The sequence below is a fragment of the Tenrec ecaudatus genome, chromosome 8, assembly GCF_050624435.1.
Source record: "Tenrec ecaudatus isolate mTenEca1 chromosome 8, mTenEca1.hap1, whole genome shotgun sequence".
In the NCBI taxonomy this organism is placed as follows: Eukaryota; Metazoa; Chordata; class Mammalia; order Afrosoricida; family Tenrecidae; genus Tenrec; species Tenrec ecaudatus.
Genome location: NC_134537.1, coordinates 143,214,812 through 143,237,697, shown reverse-complemented (window position 1 = coordinate 143,237,697; position 22,886 = coordinate 143,214,812). Strand labels below are relative to the sequence as shown.

The window sequence follows — 22,886 nt, the reverse complement described above, 5'->3', positions numbered from 1 at the left end:
ATAATACCCCCACCCCAGCTCCCCACTGACCCTAAAGCAGCAAGGAGCCTATTTTGGGGATCCACCGCTGAGGCTCGGGTGGGAGCAGGGTCTGCCCCCGACCACCCAGTTGGGCGGGGAAAGAGGCTCAGAGCCCCGGAATGCGGGGGAGCTGGTGGCTGGACAGCTGCGCCTGAGCCTTACGTTGCCAGGCACGTGTTGCCGGGTGACAGGAGCTGTTTACCACTGCAGGCGCCAAGCGGATCCCTGGGCAGCGCTGCGCTCGCCGCACCCACCATGGCCTCTCGCAGCGCGGGCACCCTCCTGACGGAGTTCAATGCCGCCTACGTGCCCCCTAGCCTCATGCCAGGGTAAGGTACCTGGGCCCTACCTGCATTTGACGATCCAAGGCTCTGGGAGTACCCCCTAGCCTCTTCATCACCGATCCCCTCTTCTGTAGCCCAAACTCCTCCCCAGAGTCCTTGTGGGTCGAAGCCAAAGGAAGCCCGGAGCCTCAATTTTATACCTGACTAGGTGGCCTGGTGGTATAGTGGCTACCTACTAGGCTGTGACTGTAAGGTTGACTGTTCAAAACCACCAGCTGCTCTGTGGGAGAAAGGCGGGGTTGTCTATGTAAAGAGTTGTCATCTGGGGACCCCATGGGGCAGTACAGGCTTGTTTTGTAGGGTCACTATGAGCCAGCATCCACTCCATGGCAGTGAAGTGTTTGGGGTATTTTTTTTTGAGGTGGACATTGAGGACAGTGGGGGTGGGGGTGGGGTGAGGGGCAGAAAGAGGGAGGTGGTGTTCTCTCTGTGGGGCAGCAATAGTGGGTGGGCTTGGAATTTGGAGCCAGAGTAGGCTTTTGGGCCCCAGCACCACGTGGGGCACCCCAGACTGTTCCAGGATGAGACTTTGTTGGTTGAAGGAGTGAAGGAGGCAGGATGGGATGTCTCAGAGTCTGGCCAAGTAGGGCAGACATAATTCATATTTAGGCTGGTGAGGCATCCACTGGACTTTATGGTCAGGCCTTGCTTGAATCTCACATAATCCTCCCAGACTTTTGATTTAGAAAATTTCCTAGTCTACACAACTGTCTTGCCTTATCAGTGTCACATGACCCACTCAGCAAAGTAAGCACTGGTTTACTTGTGTTTACTTACTAATCTGTAGTAAACAGTTTCCCCTTTTCTCACGACATCAAAGGTTTCTGGTTCTAGGCATGGCCCCTTTCTAGAATATCAGAGCTCTTTTCAAATTTACAGTCTTGGCCACACATGGAGGGAGCTCTGGTAGCCATCCTGGTTATGTACTGGGCTGTCAACAGCAAGGTGGCAGTTCGAAACCACCCAAGGCTCCACTGGAGAAAGACGAGTTACAGTCTCAGAATCCCCCAGGGGCAGTTCTGCCCTGTCCTGTGGGGTTGCTCAGAGTCGGAATAGACTCTATGGCAGTGAGGAAGCCAGGAATGGAGTTCCCGGTCAGCAAGGGGAGGGGTGCTTCCTTAATCACTTGTTATACACCCCATCTGTGGCATGGTGAGACCCATGTGAAAATGTACAGATTCGTGGATTAAGCACAAACAACCCCTGCTTACCCCACTTACTTGGGAATCTGCCTCTCCTCTCTGCATTCCGAGATGGATGTCTTCAAACTCTCCCCATCTGAACACATCTCCCCTTCCATTCTTTGGCCCTTTCTCCCAAAGAGTCTCGCACGACCAATGCACACTCGTCTTCCCGGATGAAGCTGGTCTCTCCCCAGTCAGTGTGGTCAGCGGAGACCAGATTTGGAGAAGTGCCCTGCACAGCAGCAGCCGGGTTGTATAAGGCAAACGAGGGAATCGGTGAATGGAATTAATGGAGTCTTTATTTGGGTGAAGGAGAGAGAAAAACCCAACCCAGGCTGCCTCTTACAAACGGAACAGCAAGCAAATGAAAGAAAAGGCCACACAGAGCACGTTTATTGGGTAGGATGCGTGGAGTGCTATGAAGCAGAACAAGCAAAGCATGGATGGTTTGTCATTTAAAATAGATTCTAGAGACGAGGCACACCATCAGCCCCATCGGTTCCAACTCAGAGTGCGCCCGTGTGCGGTAAAGCGAAGTACCGCGTGTCCTGCTCCGGCCTTGCAGTTGTTGCTGTGTGTGAGACTGCTGCTGGACCACGGCGTCAATCCAGCTCCCTGAGGATCTTCCTCTCTACTCTCCCACGCACGGTGTTCTTTTCAGCACTAGTCTCTCCTGCTCCTCTGTCCAACGTGCCCGAGACAAAGTCTCACCATCCTTGCTTCCAAGGAGCAGGTTGGCTGTTCTCCTTTCAAGGCAGGCTTGTTTGCTGCGGTCGTGAATGGGTCCCTCCATCTTCTCCGACAATACCATCATTTCAACACATTCTTCCATCTTCCTTATCCATTGTCCAAATTTCACATGCGTACGAGGCGACAGAAAATATCATGACCTGGGTCAGGTGCACTTCAGTCCTCCAAATAACACTCTTGCTTTTTAACACTTTAAAGAGCTCGTGTGTAGCAAACGCCCCGTGCTGGACATGGTTTAGTTTCTTGTCCGCTGTTGCCATGAGCATTGACTGTGGAGTCAAGTGAAATGCAATCCTTCCTGAGGATTCCTGAAAACGTCCTGAGGCGTCTGTCCGTTGGTCCCACTGTGGGATATTGGTCTCCTTTGCATTGAATGGCAATCCACCCTGAAGGTGACATCGAAAACTTCTCATCAGGAAGGGCAACCAGTCCTCCTCACTTGCAGCCAGTGAGGGGTGTCCTGCATTGTGCAGGTTGTTGACAAGCCTTCCTCCATCCCTGAGGCTGTGTTCTCGATACAGCCCGGCTTCTCAGGTCATTTGCTCAGCACCCAGGCTGAATAAGGCTAGTGAGAGGATACCCCCCTGACACACACCTTTCCTGATTTTAAGCTGCGCACGCCATCTTCCCTTGTACTGTTCTAACGACCACCTCTTGGTCCATGTACAGGTTCTGCAGGACTACCATGGAGTGTTTTGGAGTTCCCCTTCTTTGCCATGTTAGCTACAGCTCATCACGGCCCACACAGTCACAAGTGCCGGTGCATAGTCCACAAAACGCAAGGAAACATCTTTTCTAGAATGCTCTGCTTTCAGCCGAGATCCAGGTCATGTCAGCAATGGTAGCCCTCACTCCATGACCTCTGCTGCGTCCAGAAGCCACACGCTGGCTGTGGTAGAGAAGGCCGTGGACGGTTGTCACGGGAATCCTTTCGTTCATCGGGGTGTCCGTGTGATAAAGATAGGAGAGGGAGGTTAAGATGCTGGGGACACAAAGGCGAACAAGTAGACGAGCTCTTCCCAAGGGACTCCCAGTCTGGTGGTGATGCCTACGTCAGGTCCAACTCAAGTCCATCTTCGCAGCCTTGCGTGGTGGCACTTGTAACCGCCACGATCACAAGGTTGGGGTGTAGATGTTGGTTCCTTAAGGGCTCCAATTGGAACCCCTCTGTCCTTTGCCATTCTCTGGTGCTCCTGTCCACCCTTCCCTGGGTGACCCTATTCCGTGAAGAGTAGTCTCCATCCTCCTTTGTCTGCCGCTCCCGTGAGTGCCCTGTCCTGTGACTGGTTTAGGAGCTGTGAGGACAAATGAATCAGAAACGAGGGGCCCCGTGTGAGCACAGGCTGGTGTGAGCAACGGAGCAAGTATAGGTCGACTTTCTGGGAAGGAGGGGCACGCTCACCTTCAACCTTCTCGACAACTAGGCAGGAATTGGTGGGTTGAATGCTTCTCAAGGCACCAGCAATTTTGACAAGGAAAGAATCCACGGTTCCCAGCCGCACCCAGGGTGTGATGGTTTCTGTGGGTCTTCGCATCTTAATCACGGGATTTTAAAGAGCAGCCCGTCTCATCTCATGCTCAGGTGACTCCTTTCCCCTCCTTACGAGCTGTGTTTGTAGAGGCAGAAACCTTATGGGCTAGGAAATACCCTGGGGGCTTCTGCAACTCGGCCTGCTCCTGTTCCGAAAGGGTCCACTGAGGTCTGGGCTGTTCACACACTGAACAGAATCCCTCCAGTAGCCCAGGTCAGAGTCTGAGGGCAAGGGAGGCTGAGCCACTCATCCAGGGTCATTCAGCAAATAAACCAGGATTTGCTGAGTCTTCAGGACCCAGCCATGCGGCTTCTCACTCCAGAGCAGGGGATGGGACTGGTGTTCAGAGAGAAGCTCTGGCACCAGGCTGCCTGGGCTGGAGTCCTGGCTTCTTCCCTTGCTCATGGGTGACCTTGAACACATGGTTCATCCTCTCCTATGCCTCTTCTGTGCCGGCAAAGACCACTGAAAGTACCATGGCCTTCCAGAAAAACAAACACATCTATCTAGAAAGAAGTACAGCCAAGATGCGCTTTAGCGGTAAGGATGGCGGGACTTTGTCTCACTTGTTTGGGGCATGTTATCAGAAGGGAGGAGTCCCAAAAGGAAGACATCGCGCTGGGTAAAAGTGGATGGTCAGGGGAAAAGAGGAAGATCTTCCTTCCATAAGATGGCGTGACACAGGGGCCTCCATGAGCTCAGACGTAGACCACTGTGAGGTTGCGGAGGGTGCAGTACCGGACGGGGTTTTGTTCTGGGGTCCACGGCGTCGTTATGAGTGGGAATCCGCTTGGGTGGCACCTAAAGATGACAACAACAAGGCCTCAGTTAGCTCCTGCGTAGCACAAGTGGTTTGCCCTGGACTGGTCACAGTGGTTCAAGTCCATCCAGCAGCACTGCAGAGGAAAGGCCTGGCAACTTGCTTCCATGAAGGGTCCAGCGGGGAGACCCTCAGGAGCTCAGCTCTACTCTCTAGCACAGTGGTGCTCAACCTTCCTCATGCCGCGACCCTTTTATACAGTGCCTCATGTGGCGGTGCCCTCCCCTCCCCACAACCATACAGTTATTTGTGTTGCTACTTCATCACTGTCATTTTGCTACTATTATGAATCAGGCGACTCCTGTGAAAGGGTTGTTGGACCCCCAAAGGGGTTGCGACCCACAGGTTGAGAACCGCTGACAGCGCATGGGGTGGCCCTGACTCAGAATCAACTCAACAGCCATGGGTTTGGCTTATGGGTTCATGGCTCACCTGATCTATTAAACGGAGGTACTGCTAGGCTGCAAATTAAAGAGGGCTTGCATCAGCTGATAGGCACAGAGACTAGTACTGGGTCCATGTTAACTCTCAGAACTTTAGGCCAGGCCATTGTGACCATGATGCTGGTCTTCAGACAGGTGGGCGAGGCGCTCCATTTGGTCTCTCTGCTGCTCTGGGGTGGCACGGCCCTCAAGCGCCTTGTCATGGCTGTTCCATTGTCCAAACGGGCAGGTCTGGGCCTGCTTTCTGAACATTTTAAAGAAGGGTAAAGGGACCAGCGTGGGGCCCTTCCCCCGTGCCATTCTCGGTGGCCCCTGCTCGCAGGTCGAGAGGTCAGCCCCAACGTCCTCTCTCCTCAGTTTTCACGCAGCTCAGTGTGCACGCAGTGCCCTCCATTCAAGCCCAAACGACAGAAGCAAAAAGTAAGTTCTCCAGCCTGGACGTCGGCAATACGACGGCATTATCTGCCCCTGGTGCCCCAGGCCCTGGCTGAGGGTGTCTTAGCAGGAAGGCCAGCAGCCATTAGACTCAAGGCATACCTTAATTCAACATGACCTCACTTAATGACATCGGCAAAGATCCAGTTTCCAAATAATGTCCCACTCTGAGGTCTAAGTGGACCTGAGTTTTGTTGGGGGCAGGGGGCAGGGACACTATTCAACCTCCCACTCCCCATCACCATTGTCTTCTGGGGGAATTGTCTTCTTTGTTTTCCTCTGTGGGATCATCCTTCGCCTCTGCCCCAGGGTCCATAGACCAAGCCATTCTCCAGCCCTCCCTCCTGGGGCCTCTGCTCAGAGCCCAGCTCCTGGCCCTTCCCTGGGTGTTACCTGTGAGCTGTTCTCCCTGTTCAAGGAAGCTGGTACTGTTTGGGAGGCACCTGACACCTGCTCCATCATCCTGAACATACCTCCAGTACCCTCAGCCTTTTAAACACACCTCCAATGGTCAATTCAAGCAATACATTCAATGCATGGATGGCATGGGGCTGGGGTGGGTGGCGTATAGATGGCCAGGGTTGGAAAACAAAGCCCACAGGGTTTGTAGTTCAAAATGGAAGGCTCACTGAGCATCACAACACAGCAGACTCTAAGCAGAGGGCTCTGGGGGACACAGTCTGGGTGTGGCAGATGGGGTGGGTTAGGAAAGGGGGCAGTTTGAAGAGGACCTTGAGAAGATGGGTCAGATCCCTATGGAGAGGCAAGAGGAAGAGTGGAGGAGGCAGAAGAGCAAGGCCCGGAGCTGCAGGAGGTGTGTGTGGGGGGGGCGGGAGTTCAGGCAACCTCTTGTTTCCTAGGGCCCCCTAACAACAGTCCAGAAAACTGGTGTTTAATAACCACGGCCAAAAAACAATCCCACTGCCCTTGTTGAGCTGATTCAGGCTCACAGCAACCCTCTAAGGCGGAGTAGCATTGCCCCATGGGTTTTCCAAGACTAACTTTTTTTTTTTTACAGAAGTAGAACAGCCTCATCCTTCTCCCTCAGGGTGGTGGGTGGGTTTGAACCGCCGACCGTTGGGTTAGCAGCTAAGAGCTTGACCACTGTACCACCAGGGCTGCTTTGTCTGGCTCACCAGGGACAGACATCCCTTGTCCCACAATTCTGATGCCCAGTCATCTGAGTTCAGGGACCGCTGGGACCATGCTCGCTCTGGATACTTTAGGGAAGATCCCTTCCTGTGTCGTCCAGCGTTCCGTGGTTCTAAGTCGTCCACGGTTCTGTAGATACAACGTCAGCAGGCCGCCCTCTCCCTGCGTCTCCTCTTCTCTGTTATGGGACAGCACACAGATTGAGTGAGGTCCTTCAGAGCTCCACCCTGACCTCACCCTAACCTAATGGGTACCATCTTCAAAGACCTCATTTCCACACCAGGTCATGCTCATGGGGAACCAGGGGTTCCCAACAGGGCTACACACATCACCCCCCCACAGAGCTGGTGATGTTTTCGAAACAGCTGGATCAGTGAAACTGTAAAGGAAAGTGGAGAGGTCAGCTGTGAGCCCCTGCCTCCCCCCGCCCCCCCCTGCAGGAAGTGTTGAGCCCTGCACACAGGAGAGGGGGAAGTGTTGTGGAGAAAGACACCCTGTGGAAGGAGCACATGCTGAATAGAGCTAATTAATGAGTTAATAAGACTGCTCACAGGACCCCCGAGGACTCGGGCAATTAATTTTAATGTTAGCTAAGGGACAAGCCAGTGCGGCTGAGCGGCAGGGGAGGGGCCGCTCCCAGGGCCGGGCAGTAACCCGCATGGGACCTTGGAATCTACCCGGGATTGTAGCCTCGGCCCCTCTGAGCATCAGCTCCTAGGCAGGTGATGTACAGGTGGGCGCCGTGCCGCCCCCCACCCCGACCAGCAGTGAGGGCAGCAAAAACAGCTGCTAACGGGTCTGTGGTGGAGCCGCAGGGGTCCCGCTCAAGGCTGGCAGCTCAAGTGCCACTGCCAGCAGCCAAATAGGCGTGAACCTGTGCACCCACTTGCTCGCGTCGTCCCTCCCTCCCCCGCCACCGGAGCAAGTTCTGAAAGGAAGGCAGGCGGAACCGGGAGGGTGGCGGAGGAGAGGGATTCCATTGGGATGCAAATCTCTTGGCAATCGGAGAAGGAGAATAACAGAGAGTTTGAGCTTGGGTGGGCGGAGGCAAGAATCATAAAGAATCATAAAGAGCCCAGCCCCCTCTGTGGAGGTGCTGTCTTGTGCCTGGGTGGGCTGCAAGCACTCTGCAGGTGGCCCCACACCCCTGTACCACGGTGTCCCAGTCCCTGGTGCCCCTGAGCCTGTGGACAGTGCACTCCGTCAGTCAGTGAAGTTACTGGCTGTTTGTCCCTGTCAGGTGCTGCGTGGGTAAAGGAGAACACAGGTTAGCAAAAGCTTCACTCATGTTGCTGAACCCCACGTTAAGGAGCCCTGGTGGTGTAGTGGGTTACATGTTGGTCTTCTAACTGCCAGATCAGCAGTTCAAAACCACCAGCGCCTCTGCAGGTAAAAGGCGAGGCTTTCCACTTCCATGAAGAGTTGCAGCCTTAGAAATCCATAGGGGCAGCTCTACCCTGTCCTATAGGGTCGCTGTCCTATAGGGTCACAGTGAGTCGGCCTTACTTTAATCATAGATACTAAGTACGGGGTGTGTGAGCTGAGAAGACAGCAGAGAGCCAGTTTTTTTTATAACTGTGTGGCATCTCAGACGGACCATTGCAGGGACAGGAAAGCACACCAAGACTCCCAGGACTGGCCTGGGTGATGCAGAGACTGCTGGGGTTGAGAGGTGAGCCAAAGTGGACTTGGGAAAACTCTGAGGCCTGAGTGTGGATGCAAGGCTAGCTGGGCAAAAATCAGTCTAGGAGAGCAGCGTGAAGCTCCAAGAGTGACCATCCAGGTGAGCAAAAAGGAGGCTCATCAGAGACTCAAACCAAGTCAGTCCAGGGGAAAGCCAACCATCTGCGCCTGAATACAGGAGGATCAGGGATCCAGGGGGCTGTCTCCATCGAATGCCCACAAAGATTGGCTGACCATCAGTCAGGGTGCAGTAATAGCAACGATGAAACATACAACTTTCCTCTAGTTCCTAAATGCTCTCTCCCCACCCACTATCATGATTCCAATTCTACCTTACAAATCTGGCTAGACCAGAGGATGTACACAGGTAGAGATAAGAACCGGAAACACAGGGAATCCAGGACAGATAAACCCCTCAGAACCAATAATGAGAGTAGCCATACCAGGAGGGTCAGGGGAAGGTGGGGGAGAAAGAGGGGGGACTTATCATAAGGATCTACATATAGCCCCCTCCATGGGGGATGGACAACAGAAAAGTGTAAGACATGCCAGATAATAATTTATAAATTATTAAGGGTTCGTGAAGGAAGGGGGTGGGGAAGGAGGGGAAAAACGAGGAGCTGATACCAAGGGCTCAAGTAGAAAGCAAATATTTTGAGAATGATGATGGCAACAAATGTACAAATGTGCTTGGCATGATGCATGTATGTATGGATTGTGATAAGAGTTGTATGAGCCCCCAATAAAATGATTTAAAGAAAGAAATAAAAAAGATTAGCTGGTCATGCCATAATAAAGGGGTTGGAAAGAAATCAGGTCAGGGGACAGGTGGGGCTGGAGCACAGATCTGGACATCACAGATCTGGGAGGTACTGGAAGCCTGAGCTGAATGAATTCACCCAGAGGGAAGAAGCAGGGGATCCTGGGACAACACCAGGACTCATAAATCAGGCAGACCTATCCTCAGCACCCTCTGCTCAAAGCAGCTGTCTGAGGACCAGCTCCCTGGAACCCCTCTCCAGCCTGCATTCATAGCATAGGGTCGTGGCTGGGCCTGACTTGTGTTCTAGCTGGCTGAGCCCAGACCAGCACAAGCACAGTGTCTGCCACACACTGCTCCCGGTAGCAGCCTGTGGAGGAGGGCAGTGCTTTGTGCACTTAGTATTTCCAGCCCCTAGTGTTGTGTCAAGGAACCCCGATGGCATTGTGGTTAAGTGTTGGGCTGCTACCTGTAAAGTAAGCAGTTCAAACCCAGCAGACACTCCTTGGGAGAAAGACTGGGAATTCTATCCCCCTAAAGAGATACAGTGTCCGAGACTCACAGAGGTGGTTCCACCTTGTCCTGTAGGGTCACTGAGTTGGCATCGACTAAATGGGAGTGAGTGAGTGTTGTGCCAGTCCCTGGCGGTGCAAAGGGTTAAGTGTTCACGGACTTGCCTAAAGGTTGTGTGAATGGTTTGAGCCCAGTCAGAGGTGTGGCGGAAGACAGGCCTGGCTATCTGCTTCTAAAAGGTCATCGTGTTGGAAACCTATGGGGCAGTTCTACTCTGGCTGGAGTCAGCATATGTTGGAACCAATTGACTTGATGGCAACTAGCACCAGCCCAGCAAGCATGGTACCAGAACACTGACCTTTCTCAATCCAGGATTTCCCAATTCATTCCAGGACTCTCCTAAACAATGATGCACACACCGAGGACGAGCGAAGACGTTTCCTAAATCCAAACACCCAGGCTTACCCAGGGCAAACCGTCAGCGAGCTTATTCTGAGATTCTCGCCATGTTTCTGTTCTGATGAAAGGACTAGATGGATGGGCGATGGCTTGAAAGACAAAAGGCCATTTGGCAGAACCAGGATCAGACCGTACGTTCTGTTTCAAAGTGAGAAGCAGGGCGTTTAATCTTCTTAGAACTCAACGGAGAATCAAACACAACGAGGTGCGATGGGAGACTGGTTAGACTTCAGATGAGAGTTCATTCAGCAGGCGAGACATCAGTTCCTGAAAGATCACAGAGAGAATAAAAACCACGGACTGCAGTCCTGGTGGGTTGTGTTTTTTTTAAAACTAATTTTAATTTTAGATGGCATGAATTGACTCTTGGTGAAGAAATTATTAAGTGCACTCCCATCTATCCACCCCCCCAATTTTTGGCTGCTTAAATTATTTTTCCTTGACAGGTTTTATAACATTTCTATTCTGAGACCAGCATGTATGCACTGCTATTCCTAGTTCGGTGCTGAGTAGATTTGAAGCTCCTCACCAGCCGTCACTGTCACACAAGTTCCGCTTTACTGAGTTCTCCTCCTCCTCCTCCTCCTCCTCCTCCTCCTCCCCATTCTCCTCCTCTCTCTGTTGAATCATCTGCTGCGTTTCAGGAGTGTGCCATGTAATGTGACCTTCAAGAAGCTTATCCTGGAGTTAGTTTGGACTTTGGTGACCCCAACAGTTACAAAGGTTTTTGACGTGACCTTGATGGAAGTGGCTCTCCAGGCAGTTCTTCCACAGCACCGCTGGGAGGGTTCCAAGCACCAGTCTTTTCTTTCTTGGTTGAATACCCTAAGAAGAGCCTAGGGGCACTTTCCTCTTTCTGGAAAGGGCCAGAAGTTGCTTTTAGCCTTGAATTGGCCACTTGGCTCGTTTGAGATGCCGGGGTCACACTCTTCCCTGCGGAATACTGCTGACCCTCTGTCTCTGCTGTTCATGTCATTGCTGATTATCGTGCTGTTGGGGCCTGCCTTCTCTTTCCTCCTTTCTGTCCGGAGCCACTAGGAAGGTAAGGGTAATAGGGAAGGCTGACCCTGGAGAAGGAGGGCAGGATTGAAGGCCCGGATGAGGCGATGCACCACCCCCCCTGCACACACACACACACACACACACACACACACATCTCCGTCGATGTGGATCTGAGCAGGCCTACCTCCCAAGGACAGGGCCTGCCCATCCAGAGCTGAAGGCCGGAGGAGCAATGCCACTTCCTTGCTTCCAAAGAAAGGGAGGACGGAGGGGTGGGCTCCCAGAGGCCCATTCTTTCCTTTGAACTCATGGATCGAATGGTCCCCGGTGGAGCTGCCTCCAAGTGGGACCTCCCACGGGGCCAGGGGACAGCATCTTCTTGTCATTTGTCTTTGACTTCTTGTTCCATCGCATTTCCCATTTTGATAAGTTCCCACTGAGCACAAAGAACGCCCAGGACCTCTGCCTCTATTCCTGTTTCTCTTTTCTTCCAAACAAGCTTCCTCATCAGTGCAAAGGGGAGCCAGGGACACCAGCAATGAGAAGCTTTTGCTTGGCCTTAGTTCAAAAGCCCGGGGCCACATCAAAGAGGTAGGTCAGAAGTCAGACAGAGGGAGCTCTAGGGAAGAACAGGAGCTGAAGAAATCAAAACAACAGGTGCGGAGTAGCTCCTAGAGAGATGAGGAAATAACAGGCCGAGGAAGGGTGGTTTGTGAGAAGGCAGCAGGGTCTCGCGTAGGATTCCTGCAATCTAGGAATGACAGACAGCAAAATGGCAAGCATCACACAGTAGGCAGGGGTCCTTGGGTGTGGTGTGTAAGGCATGGTCACTGGTCTTGTGTGTTGGTCCAACTATACATGAATGGGTCCTATAGGTATGCCATCCACTTATCTTTCCATTTGTTCAATAAATAGTTCTTACCCACAGGCTGTGCCAGACCCAGCCCAGAGAACGGGGGTCCCTGGAGAACTCACAGTCTAGGGAGGAGACAGAGATTGAAGAGACTATAGCTATACTGTGATAGCTTTCTGATGGCGCGGAGTCCAGGGTACGATGGGAGTAGAGAGTGGGACCCACCGAGACTGAGGAGGGACCATGATGAAGGGTTTCTGGGGAGAACCAGTGTTTGGGCAAGTCTTCAAGAATCACTTAGCCCTGGAGGTGAAGGCTGGGGTGGCAGCGGTGGGCTGGACAGATGTGAACTGATAGAAGAAGGCACTGGGTAAACATGAGAGAGAGAGAGAGAGAGAGAGAGAGAGAGAGAGAGAGAGAGAGAGAGAGAGAGAGAGAGAGAGAGAGAGAGAGAGTGTCGTTCAAGCTAGACAGATATAGATGAGTCTTTCTGACTGGGCCTTAGGGCAGCTGATGAGGCTGAAGAGGAGGACAAGGGGTCGGTCATGGGAGGCCTTAAATGCCATGCTAAGGAGTTTTTAAAATCATATTATTGGGGGCCCATATAACTCTTATCACAATCCATACATACATCAATTGTGTCAAGCACATTTGTACATTCCTTGCCTTCACCATTCTCAAAATATTTGCTCTCCACTCAAGCCCTTGGTATCAGCGCCTCATTTTTCTCCTCCCTCCCTGTACCCTCTCCCTCATGAACCCTCGATAATTTATAAATTATTATTTCTTTGGTCATGTCTTACCCTGTCTGATGACTCTCTTCACCCACTTTTCTGTTGTCCGTCCCCCAGGGAGGAGGTTATATGTAGATCCTTGTTATCGGTTCCCCATTTCCACCCCACCTTCCTTCCACCCTCTGGTATTGCCACTCTTACCACTGGTCCTGAAGCGATCATCTATCCTGGATTCCCTGTGTTTCCGGTTCCTATCTGTACCAGTGCACATTCTTTTAGGCTAATGAGTTTGACTTGAAACAGTTCAGTCTGCGGTTGGGGTCAACTCAACGGCAGTGAGTTTGTTAGCAGGTCCCCTCCTAGGAAGGTGCCCTACTCAAAGTCGCTGCTACTGAGTCCATCTGGACTTGCAGCGCCTGCTGTGGGGCAGAGTTGGAACTGTCCCTAGGGTTGTTTCCCCCCACCCCCCACCCCCCGGACTCTGGGTCTTTCTGGGAATAGTCAGCCTCATCTTCCTCTCAAAGAGATGCTGGTGGGTCTGAACTACTGACCCTGCAGTTGGTCAGGAGCCAATGCATGACTGATACACCAGTAAGGCTTTTAACGTATGTACCTCCCAAATCAAACTCACTGCCATTGAGTCAATGCTGACTCCCAGTGACCCCCTGTCGGTTTCTGAGACTGTACCTGTTTATGGGAGTAGAAAGCTTATTAATCTTTCTCCCTCGGAGCGGCTGGTAGTTTCAAACTGCCAACCATGGGTCTCAGAAACCCACAGAGGGCAGTTCTACCCAGTCCTTTGGGTCTCTTTGAGTCGGTATCCACAGGATGGCAGTGAGTTTGGGTTTGTTTTTTTGCTTTGAGAAAGCCTCTACTTCTGTGTGGCATAGGGTCACTGTTTGAGTCGGGACCCAACAGACGCACCTGACAACAACAGAGAGCCTCCCAAGGTCCTGAAGTGACCACTGGGCCCACTGACCTCACCCCAAGTCTCTCGGGGCCTCTGGTGGCGCTGGGGCAGAAGGCCACCCCTGACCTGTGTCCTCCCACCGCCAGGTACCATGGCCACATTCCAGGTGTGGCCTTCTCCTGCGGCTCCACCTATGGCAACACCACGCTCAAGTTCTTCCAGGACCATCGCAACAGGGCCATGGAGCAGAGTCACACACCCCTCAGCCAAGGCGGCAGCTTCCCGACCATCTTCTCCCCAAACCCCAACCTTGTGCTGGAGAGCCGTGCCAACATCCGGAGCCGCTCGCCACTGCGCATGCCCTGCTACACCCGCTACAACCTGGACAGCAGCCGCTCCTTGGCCCTCAAGCACTTCTACCAGGTGGGCTGGCCAGGCAGCATGGGCGGGAGCAACGGGTGGGTGGATGGAGGGGGGTTAGGCAAGACTGCCAACCTCCAGGGGATCTTTGCTTCTTCAAAGCCCTTGACTCTGCAGGGAACCTGATAAGGTTGGCTAGGGGGAGTGGGGAGAGGTCTCAGGCTCAATTCTCAGATTTCCCCAGCTTCCTCTCCCCAGGCCATCCATGGCTCCCTTCCGTGCTCACCCCCCTGGCCCCCACCCCTGCCCATGCCAGCAGGGCTGGGGAGCCTTCTGCCATGTTCCCTCTTGAGTCTGTGAACCTTCACTCATGACCTACCTGAGTGAAGCTCTACATGAGCAAAGGCCCCATTAGCCCCAGCCTAAGCCCCCATGAACACCTACGCCCCGGTGTATTTCTCCTTGTGGACTAGGTACCCAGCTGACCGCAGCTTCTCTGTGAGAGGGCCCTGAGCCAGCTCCCTCTCAGGCTGGGCCCTGAAGGCTCTCACGGGAGCCAGAGGCCTGTCTCCTTCCCCTTATTCGTCTGTTTCTCTGGCTCCCTCGGGCTGGTTCCTGTGCATCCCAGCAGATTCAGTGATGCCAGGTGGGGAGGACTGAGCCACGGGTACCCTAGACTCATCCAGCTTGGTGGGGTCCATGGAGAAGGTGGTGTACTCTCTGGGCAGTCTGCAAATATGGTCTATCTGCTGATTCCTGAACACGTTACACCCCCATCCCCACCCCAAGCTGTAGCCCAAGAGCCGAGCACCTCCTGGTGGTCAGGCCAGAGAAGCCTTCTCCCCAGTGGGGAGAGAGGACCAGGCAGATGCCCGCCAGACTCTGAGGAGCCAATGAGCACATCTCAGCTGCTGCCACCTGCAGGGTCGGTGCATAGCTAAGCAAGCACTCAGCCCCAAACTCACTGCCATCTAGCCAGTGCTAACTCAGCGACCCTCTAGGACAGGGCAGAGCTACCCCCTGGGGGTTTCTGAGACTGCAAGTCTTTATGGGGGTGGAAAAGCCCCATCTTTCTCCCCGCGGAGCTTCTAGTTGTTTGGAACTGCTGACTATAAAGTTAGCAGCCCAAAGCGGAACCACTGTGCCCGCAGGGTGCTCTGGCAGCTGGGGTACTGGGGGTGGTGTCCCTGCTGGGTGAGGACCCGGCTGAGAAAGGTTAGAGGTTCATCAGACAGCGGGTGATTCCTGCGCACTAACCTCCCGCCCCGCTTCCTTGGCCGAGGTGCAGTCAGCGCAGCAGCATCGGGAGCACATTCACGACAAGACGGGCACAGTGCCCCGCGTCCCCTACTTCGTGCTGCCTGTGAAAGAGTGGGACCGGTACCCCATCCCCACCGACCTGTGAGTGCTTTCGTCCTCTTTTGTCCGCCCACCGAAAAAACACACGCACCCCCAGGCGCCTGAGCTCTGCCAGCCATGGCCAGGCATCCAGACGAAACCTGCAGGATCCAGTCTGGGGCAATGGCGGCATCCGGGACCGCTGCAATCCGCCAGCCTTTCCCTCACCTGGGCAGCGGCCGCCTGGCACCACCGGAGAGCCAGGAGCGCCTGCCCTCTAGCGGGCCCTGAGGGCACTGCAGCGAGCGGGAAGGGGTCCTCGCAAACCCCTTCCCGACCCGGAAAATGTTTCACCCAGGGACTTAATTCCAAAGGAGCCCTGGTGATAAAGTGGTTAGAGTTGGGCTGTGATCCCCAAGGTCAGCAGTTCAAAGCCACCAGCCGCTCCGCAGGAGAAAGCCTGGGCTTTCTACTCCTGTTACAACCACGGGAACCCCTGGGGGCTGCTCTCAATTCAAAGGCAGTGAGAGTGAGGGACTCCAAGATAGCTTTAAAGGTTGAACTGTCCCTAGGAAACTTCCTCATCGCCGCTTCCGAAAACCCCTCTGCCGCCCTCACCCCTTTCTGATGCCCACAGGTCTGTGCCCAGGTGTCTGCCAACAAGCACCCCCACCCCGCCCCAACCGCCAGTCTGTGTGTGTGCAGCTGGCTAGGTGGTGACTGCCGGAGCCGGACTGCAGATGCCCGGTCGGCGCACAGGCTGGGGAGCCCACATGCCCTTATTGCTCCCCAGCGCCCCACCCCAGGCCGTTAGGGTACAGATCCCTAGGAGTCCAGCTCAATGCTGACCCTTTGCTTCCCTCACGAGCCCAGAGTCGTCATCAGGGACACTTTCCAGCACCTCAAATTCACTACCACGAGTCCACCCGCTCATGGTGGCCCTAAAGATGAGAACCGGCCCTGTCGGTTTTTCTCCTCTTTCTCTCTCAGAGGGGTTGGTGGATTTTAACTGCTGACCTTGTGCGTGCAATGCCACTCACTACATTACCAGGGCTCCTTACAAAGGTTCCTTTTTATAGGGAAACAAAGACTTCATGATGGTGCTGGGCACTTTGCCCTGGCTGGCACACCCTTTGGAGACAGGGTCTCCTGGTGCTGCCTCCAGAGCTCTGTGTTGGGGGTGGTTTGGACTCTCTGGAGATGGAGTGTGGGGCCTCTACTGGAGATATGCATCCTCTTGAGAACCTGGGCAGAATCTACACCTCCTGCAGCTGTGGGGGGCCCAGGACACCCAGCTCTGTACCTTCTCCAGATGGTCTGCCTGTCTCCAGGACTTTCCACTGTTTCTGGTCTCAGACAGCTTCACTCCTGGGGCAGGAGTGCAAAGTGCTCCAAAGCCAGCTTCTCCCGGGCCTTGTGTGGCTCATGGGGTACAGACGCGGGGATGGGGGTCCCTGGGGAGGGGTTCTGAGAGCCAACCCAGAGATTGGGAGCTAAGGGCTCCATCCGTGCTCTCAGCTCCTCCCGGTTGACTCCATGCCTTCCGGCAAGTCCCTTCCCCTCAGAGTTCCAACCATAACCCTCGTCTCTCATAACATTAGTTGAATGTTTACTACTTACTGGCCCAACGATGGTGCGTCTGCACAATCTCATTCACTCCTCAAAACCAAAATGAAGCCAGGGGCTCCGAGAGAGGCCATGTCACCCTGGGCAGGTCTAGCCAAGTTAGCCCACAGGACCACCCATGTGGGTAGGGCACCTGCCCCATGCTTTGGCCACCTTGCCATATGCACATACAAATGATGTTACTGTAAGTCCTAGCAATGCACCAAGGACAGTCAATTCGGGGGGGGGGGGCGGGGGCGTGGACTGCTGCTTCAGAGCTGCTAGGCCTGCAGGGGACCTGGTGAGATTGGCCAGGTCAAGTAGGGCCAGGGCTCAGGACGCAGCTTTCTGAGTTTCTGAGCACTCTCACCCCAGGTCTCCAGTGACTCCTGTCCTTTCTTACCACTGCCACCTCCACCACCCCCACCCCCTCACCTCCACCTCCATCACCATCACCTCTTTCACCACCTCCACCACCCCCACTACCCCTACCATCACCGCCACCTCCTCCACCACTTCCTCCACTCCTACCACACCCACCATCACCACCACCTCCACCACCTCCTGCTCTACCACCTCCATCTCTACCTCCACCTCCACCACCTCCTCCACCATCTCCACCTCCTCCACCATCTCCACCACCTCCACCACCTCCACCACTACCTCTACCATCTCTACCTCTACCACCTCCATCTCCACCACTCCTACCACCTCTTCCACCACCCCACTACCTACTCCACCACCTCCACCTCCACCACCACACCACCACCACTTCCATCACCACTACCACCACCTCTTTCACCACCTCTACCTCCAGCATGACCACCACCTCCACCACCATCACCATCACCTCTTTCAACACCTCCACCACCCCTACTACCCCCACCATCACCGTCACCTCCTCCACCACCATCACCATCACTTCTTTCACAACCTCTACCACCACTACCTCACTACTACCACCACTTCCATCTCCACCACCTCTACCTCACCACCTCCTCCACCTCCACCACCTCCACCACCCCCACCACCTCCACCACCACCACCACCAGCACCACCACCAGCACCACCACCACCACCATCACCACCAGCACCACCAGCACCACCACCACCACCAGCAGCACCACCACCATCACCACCACCACCACCACCACCCCCACTTCCATCACCTTCATAACCACCACCTCTTTCACCACCCCACCCCCACAATCAGCAGCACCACCACCACCTCTCATGTGAGCTGAGCTGGAGAGCTGCTCAGACCTCCTGTGCTCACAGGGACTGGAAGCTGGGCTGGGGGCTGGGAGAGGGGCTGTGGTGGGGTGTTTGTGTACCCCCACCCCAACACACTGCATAACTGTGGTCCCTGCTCCACCCCCAGACCTCCTCTGAGCCTGAAGGACAAGTGGCACCTTTTAAGGGTGGCCCCCGAGAACCTGAAGACCTACCAGACATTCCCGTCGGGCAAGAGGGTCTCCACACATGAGCGACAGAAGAGAGACTGCTACTTTGAGTTCAGAGCGTGAGACAGGCGTGATCCCCGAGAGCCGGCGCCTGGGCCAGGTTGGCGGATGTGGAATAAAGTATCTAGCAACCACCAGCCCATACTTCTCTCTCCCGGGCCCTGCGAACACCTGGCCAGGGCTGCAGGACCACACACTGGCTCGAGGGTCTTTTGAAAAGCTCAGCCAAGAGAAGTGGGGTCTCCTGTCTGCCGGGTCCCACACCATGCCCCAGGGTGGGGACACAGAGAACTGAGGAGCCCTAGGGCCCCCTGGTCTGGGTGGCAAGTAACTGGCTTAATGGAGAGGCCTGATCGACCCTTAGCTGAGAGTAACCCCCACCCCTACCCCGGTGATGGCTCCGGGTGTCAGATGGAGCGAAATTCCCATTTGATAACCGCTTGATTCTGTACTGCTGAGTCCACGCTGTAACCTCGTGAAGGAGGTGCTGTCAGCCCCACTTGACTGACGAAGAGACTGATGCTCAGACAGGCGGAGACAGTTGCCCGAGGTCACACAGCTAATTAGTGACATCGTTAGGATGTGAACCCAGGTCTCTAACTCCAAAGCATTCATTTCCCCACCATGTGTCTTGGGTGTGCTCCAGGTGGAAACTGGGGAAGGGATGGGGGTGGGGAGGATGGCGCAGCCCTTAGGGCATTGAAGGATGGACACTGGAGAGGGCTAGTTCCTAAGAGAAGAAGCTGTGTCAGTGGTCCCTTCCATCACGTTCTGCCAGTTTGGCCTCAATGCCACCATCTCTAGACAGGCTGGAATGGACCCAGCACTGAAGTGACTCTTCAAGGACTCTCTGTTTCAGGGGTCCCTGGGCCGGAAGTGAACCGGGCCTGGGTTCCTAGGCCACAGGACTGGGCGCCTAGGTTCTCAAGGGTGTGGGTGTCTGTTCTCACTAGATGCTGCTGCCCCCGCTGGGAGGCCTGCCGGGCAGGAGCAAAACTCAGGGAAAGCACCTGAGTCGACAGATGCGCACACAGGCCCTCGGGCCGAGGGTGAGTTCACACCACCGAGTACTCTGACATGGCAGTGCCTTTGAGAGTCGACCCAGGGAAGCCCACCCAGCCTGGGCCCTCCTTTCCCGTGAATGGATGAGTTAGGCTTTCAAAGAAGGGGCCACAGCAAGGCCCACAGAGCAGGTGACATGAAACAGCCCTGCCCTGAAGCCCAAGGTTCATACGCTTTCCCCAGACAGGACCAGCATGCCTGCATGAGGTGGGCGCCTGACAGCTCCCAGAGAACCCTGTGAGTGACCAACTGGGTCCCAGAAAGGGGCTGTATGATGGCCACATTCACTCCAGAGCCTGGTTGAATCATCAGCAAATAGGCCCAGGTTGCCCCTGAGGGACGTGGGGGTGCCAGTGAGGCCAGCATGTCTCCCTTGGTCAACAAGGGCTGTGGAGTCTGCTGAGCCAGCTGGATGGCAGCTCTGCGCCCGTCTCCACACAGTCCTGTTGGGGGTGGGAGGGGCGCAAGGATCCATACAGGATGGGGGGCTGGGAAAGCGAGGGAAGGACGTGGTTTCTCTCTCGGTGGACGCCTGGCCTCTTCTGTGATGCACACTGGTATTTGAACCCTGCCCTGAGAAAGATGGGCCTGCTGGTCCTTGGCACACTGCAGCTTTGGAATGAGCTGCTCTTCATTGGAAATATGTGACGCTGCATGTATTGGTCTGGGTGGACTAGAGAAACAAATCCAGAGATACTCATAGGGGTATAAGAGAGAGCTTTGCATCAAAGAGTAAGTGTATGTTAAGAAAACATCCCAGCCCAGCCCAGATCAACCCCATAAATCCAATATTAGCCCATATGCCCCAAACCAGCCTATAAATTCCTTTTCAGACTCATGAAACAAATGCAATGATGTCGAATGAAGGAAGATCACAGGCCAGTGGGTGGAAAGTCTTGTGGATCCAGTGGTGATGGAAGCATCTCAGTGCTTGCATGCATCTCCACGTGGCTCCTCCAGCTACAGGGTTCTGGCTCCATCAGCATGTGGCTTGTCAACAGGAATGTCTCACAGGAGAGTGTGGGTCCCATCTCCAGGGAGGAAGACAGGAGTTCCCAGAATCCTCAGGAAAAGGCCATGCCCACACAGAGGTGTCATTGGCCTCTAACCTGATTGACAGGCTAGACTCCCCTCTTCACTCAAGTTGACAGGAGATTATGTAACTGCCACACTGCATTAACCAAATGACAACTGATAGAGTGAGGAAAAGGCCTTTTTTTAAAAACTTAATTTAATAAACATTATTCTAGAGGAGAGTTCCAGACAGGGACAAGGCCACACTTCTTCGCAGCTCCGTCCAATGCCTGGAGGGAGTAGAATTCCACATCCCAGCACTCTCCCTGGAGGCTGCTAGATCTTGTCTTTGAGGCGACATTAGAGTCCCCAGCAATGGATCCGGAAGGAACTGAAAGAAAGACTTCCAGGAGCCACTTGAAGTCCCAAAGGACCCTCTGACTACTTGAAGTCCCAAAGGACCCTCTGACTACTTGAAGTCCCAAAGGACCCTCTGACTTCTGGCTAATAGCAGCCCTGCAGGCCCAGCCCCTGTTCTCCTTGGTCACACCCTCCGGGCAGTCATCATCAACCCTAAACTTTCAGCAAGTTTCCTTCGGCACCACCAAAGGGCCCCAAAATCTGTGCAGGGACCCGTGGGGAACTGTGGAGCAAGACACTCAAGGAGACATTGCATGCGCTGCTATGTCGAAGAGGAATCAGCTGGGGTTGGGCGACCCCGGGGTGGCAGCTTCTTGTCAGACAGCCAGCTTCATCCACAGCCTCCTGGCAGATGTGTTGGAGGATGAGGCCCCATCTCCCCAGACACAGTCTTAGAAAGGGTGTGACACTGGACCTTAGCTAGGCCACTTGGATTGTCTCCCCGAGGACTGTGAACCCCAGGAGACATGGACCTGAGGGTGCGGAGAAGCCACATCCGACCACGGGTTTGGAAAAGCAGGGTGGCTGGCTTGAAGCATGAAGCAAATGCGGTGCAGTCCGGCAGAGAGGCTGGACCCCAAGAGAGAAGAGGCCTCCCGGGTCCCTGACCTGGTGCTCCCTGAGGCCCAGCGGCCTCTGTTCTTATTTCTTTTCTGATGAAAACATCCAGTGACTACTCTTCCTGGCTATTACCACAGCCTAGACGGTGAGTCCAAAAGGGAGCCTTGGTGGGTGGGGGATAACTCATTGGGTCGTGATCCGCAGGGTCATGTGGATCCTGACTCACAGTGCCCCCATGTGGCAGAGCCGACTGGCCCCGGAGGGTTTCCATGCTGAGATCTGAGCGCTTCACCACTGCACCACCGGGGTTCCTTCAAAGTCTTCGTGGCCCTGTGCAAATCCCCCCTTCCCAGGGACTGGGCTCTACTTAATTATGCTCCTGCCAGCCACAACCCCTTATGTGACATACTCCAGTTCTGGATTTCATCTGCCTGTGGCCACAGGCCCGTTTTGGAGGGTCTTAGCTGCTAAAGAACACGAGTGGAATGGGATTAGGATCTGACTTTAGTAATAGGCCTGCATTGGACTGCACGCTTTTTAATGGTTATCTTGGTTACTGGTATTTGCAATGGGTGTAAGGGATGGTAGGGTGTCTCCACGCCTACTGGGAACATCCCACCGGAGGTCCCAGGTCATATGCGCATGAATAAGATACCGTCTAGGGGTAGAGAATAGACTAGTCTATTTGGGCAGAGGGTTATATGTCCCTTTACACCATAAACTCCCACCGAAGGAGCTTTCCCTGCACAGGTCTGGTAAGGAGGCGGGGAGATGCTGATGGGACGCACCCGTGGAAAGGAGTCCCTGCAATGCCATCCTGCTGCGTAGAAAACGTGCCCTCTGAGAAGCAGGGGGTACGAGCTCAGCACCAGCAAGAGCCAGGAGTGGCGCATGTCTCCTGGACCCAGCACCTGGCTTACACCTGTCCGACCTTTGGAGTCTGGGCTGAGCAGCACCCACCGCCACACGAGGCATTTCCTCAAACTTTCAAGAGTTTCTGGGGGACGCTGCAGCAGTTTCGCAGGACCCAGAAAGCGAGGGCAGATGATCCAGGGAGGAATGGGGGCGGGGCTGGGGGGAGGAGAAGCAGATGGCAGCTTGGAGGGCTTGCATTGTGGGGATTTCTTCAATCTCCGACCCCTTGGTGCTCGTTTGGAATTAATCCTTACAACAGAAATGATGACCACAGTGGGCGAAGGGGAGCAGGAATACCAGCGAAGTCACTCTCCAGGTCGGTGCCAGACCCGAGTGAGCCTTGCCCAGGGAGGGGCAGCACAGCAAGAACCTGAGGCTGGACTGCTGGGGTGTTTGCAAAGCCTGGCATGTAGTCCTCCCTGGACCCTTGATGACTCTGCTCCCAGTCTCTGTCTAGCTCACTCAGTCCCCAAAGGTCACCCAGTTTTGCCGATTCTGAAAGAACCGGGCTCTGGAAACTCGTGACCTCCTTGGGTAGACTGAGGTGCACCAC

At 54.5% G+C, this 22,886-nt stretch overlaps 2 protein-coding genes across 2 annotated transcripts in view; one reads left to right on the top strand and one right to left on the bottom strand.

The window, feature by feature from the left end:
* Positions 1-276: 276 nt before the first annotated feature.
* CIMIP2C (ciliary microtubule inner protein 2C) lies at positions 277-18,424 on the top strand. The gene is made up of 4 exons (XM_075555805.1): positions 277-350; positions 13,742-14,018; positions 15,244-15,356; positions 18,280-18,424. Exons 1-4 carry the CDS (start codon positions 277-279, stop codon positions 18,422-18,424), a joined length of 609 nt encoding a protein of 202 aa, XP_075411920.1.
* A 2,373-nt stretch (positions 18,425-20,797) lies between these two features.
* Positions 20,798-22,886, bottom strand: part of CIB4 (calcium and integrin binding family member 4) — a 79,399-nt gene continuing 77,310 nt past the window's right edge. The window contains exon 7 of the mRNA XM_075557251.1: positions 20,798-20,828. Within this exon, the coding sequence (XP_075413366.1) occupies positions 20,798-20,828 (31 nt within the window). The remainder of the gene's footprint in view (positions 20,829-22,886) is intronic.

Coding starts and splice junctions, on each gene's coding strand:
- CIMIP2C (XM_075555805.1), top strand. CDS start 277: ATGGCCTCTCGCAGCGCGGGCACCCTCCTGACGGAGTTCAATGCCGCC. Junction 351..13,741: donor CCCCCTAGCCTCATGCCAGG/GTAAGGTACCTG, acceptor TCCCACCGCCAG/GTACCATGGCCACATTCCAG. Junction 14,019..15,243: donor CCCTCAAGCACTTCTACCAG/GTGGGCTGGCCA, acceptor GCCGAGGTGCAG/TCAGCGCAGCAGCATCGGGA.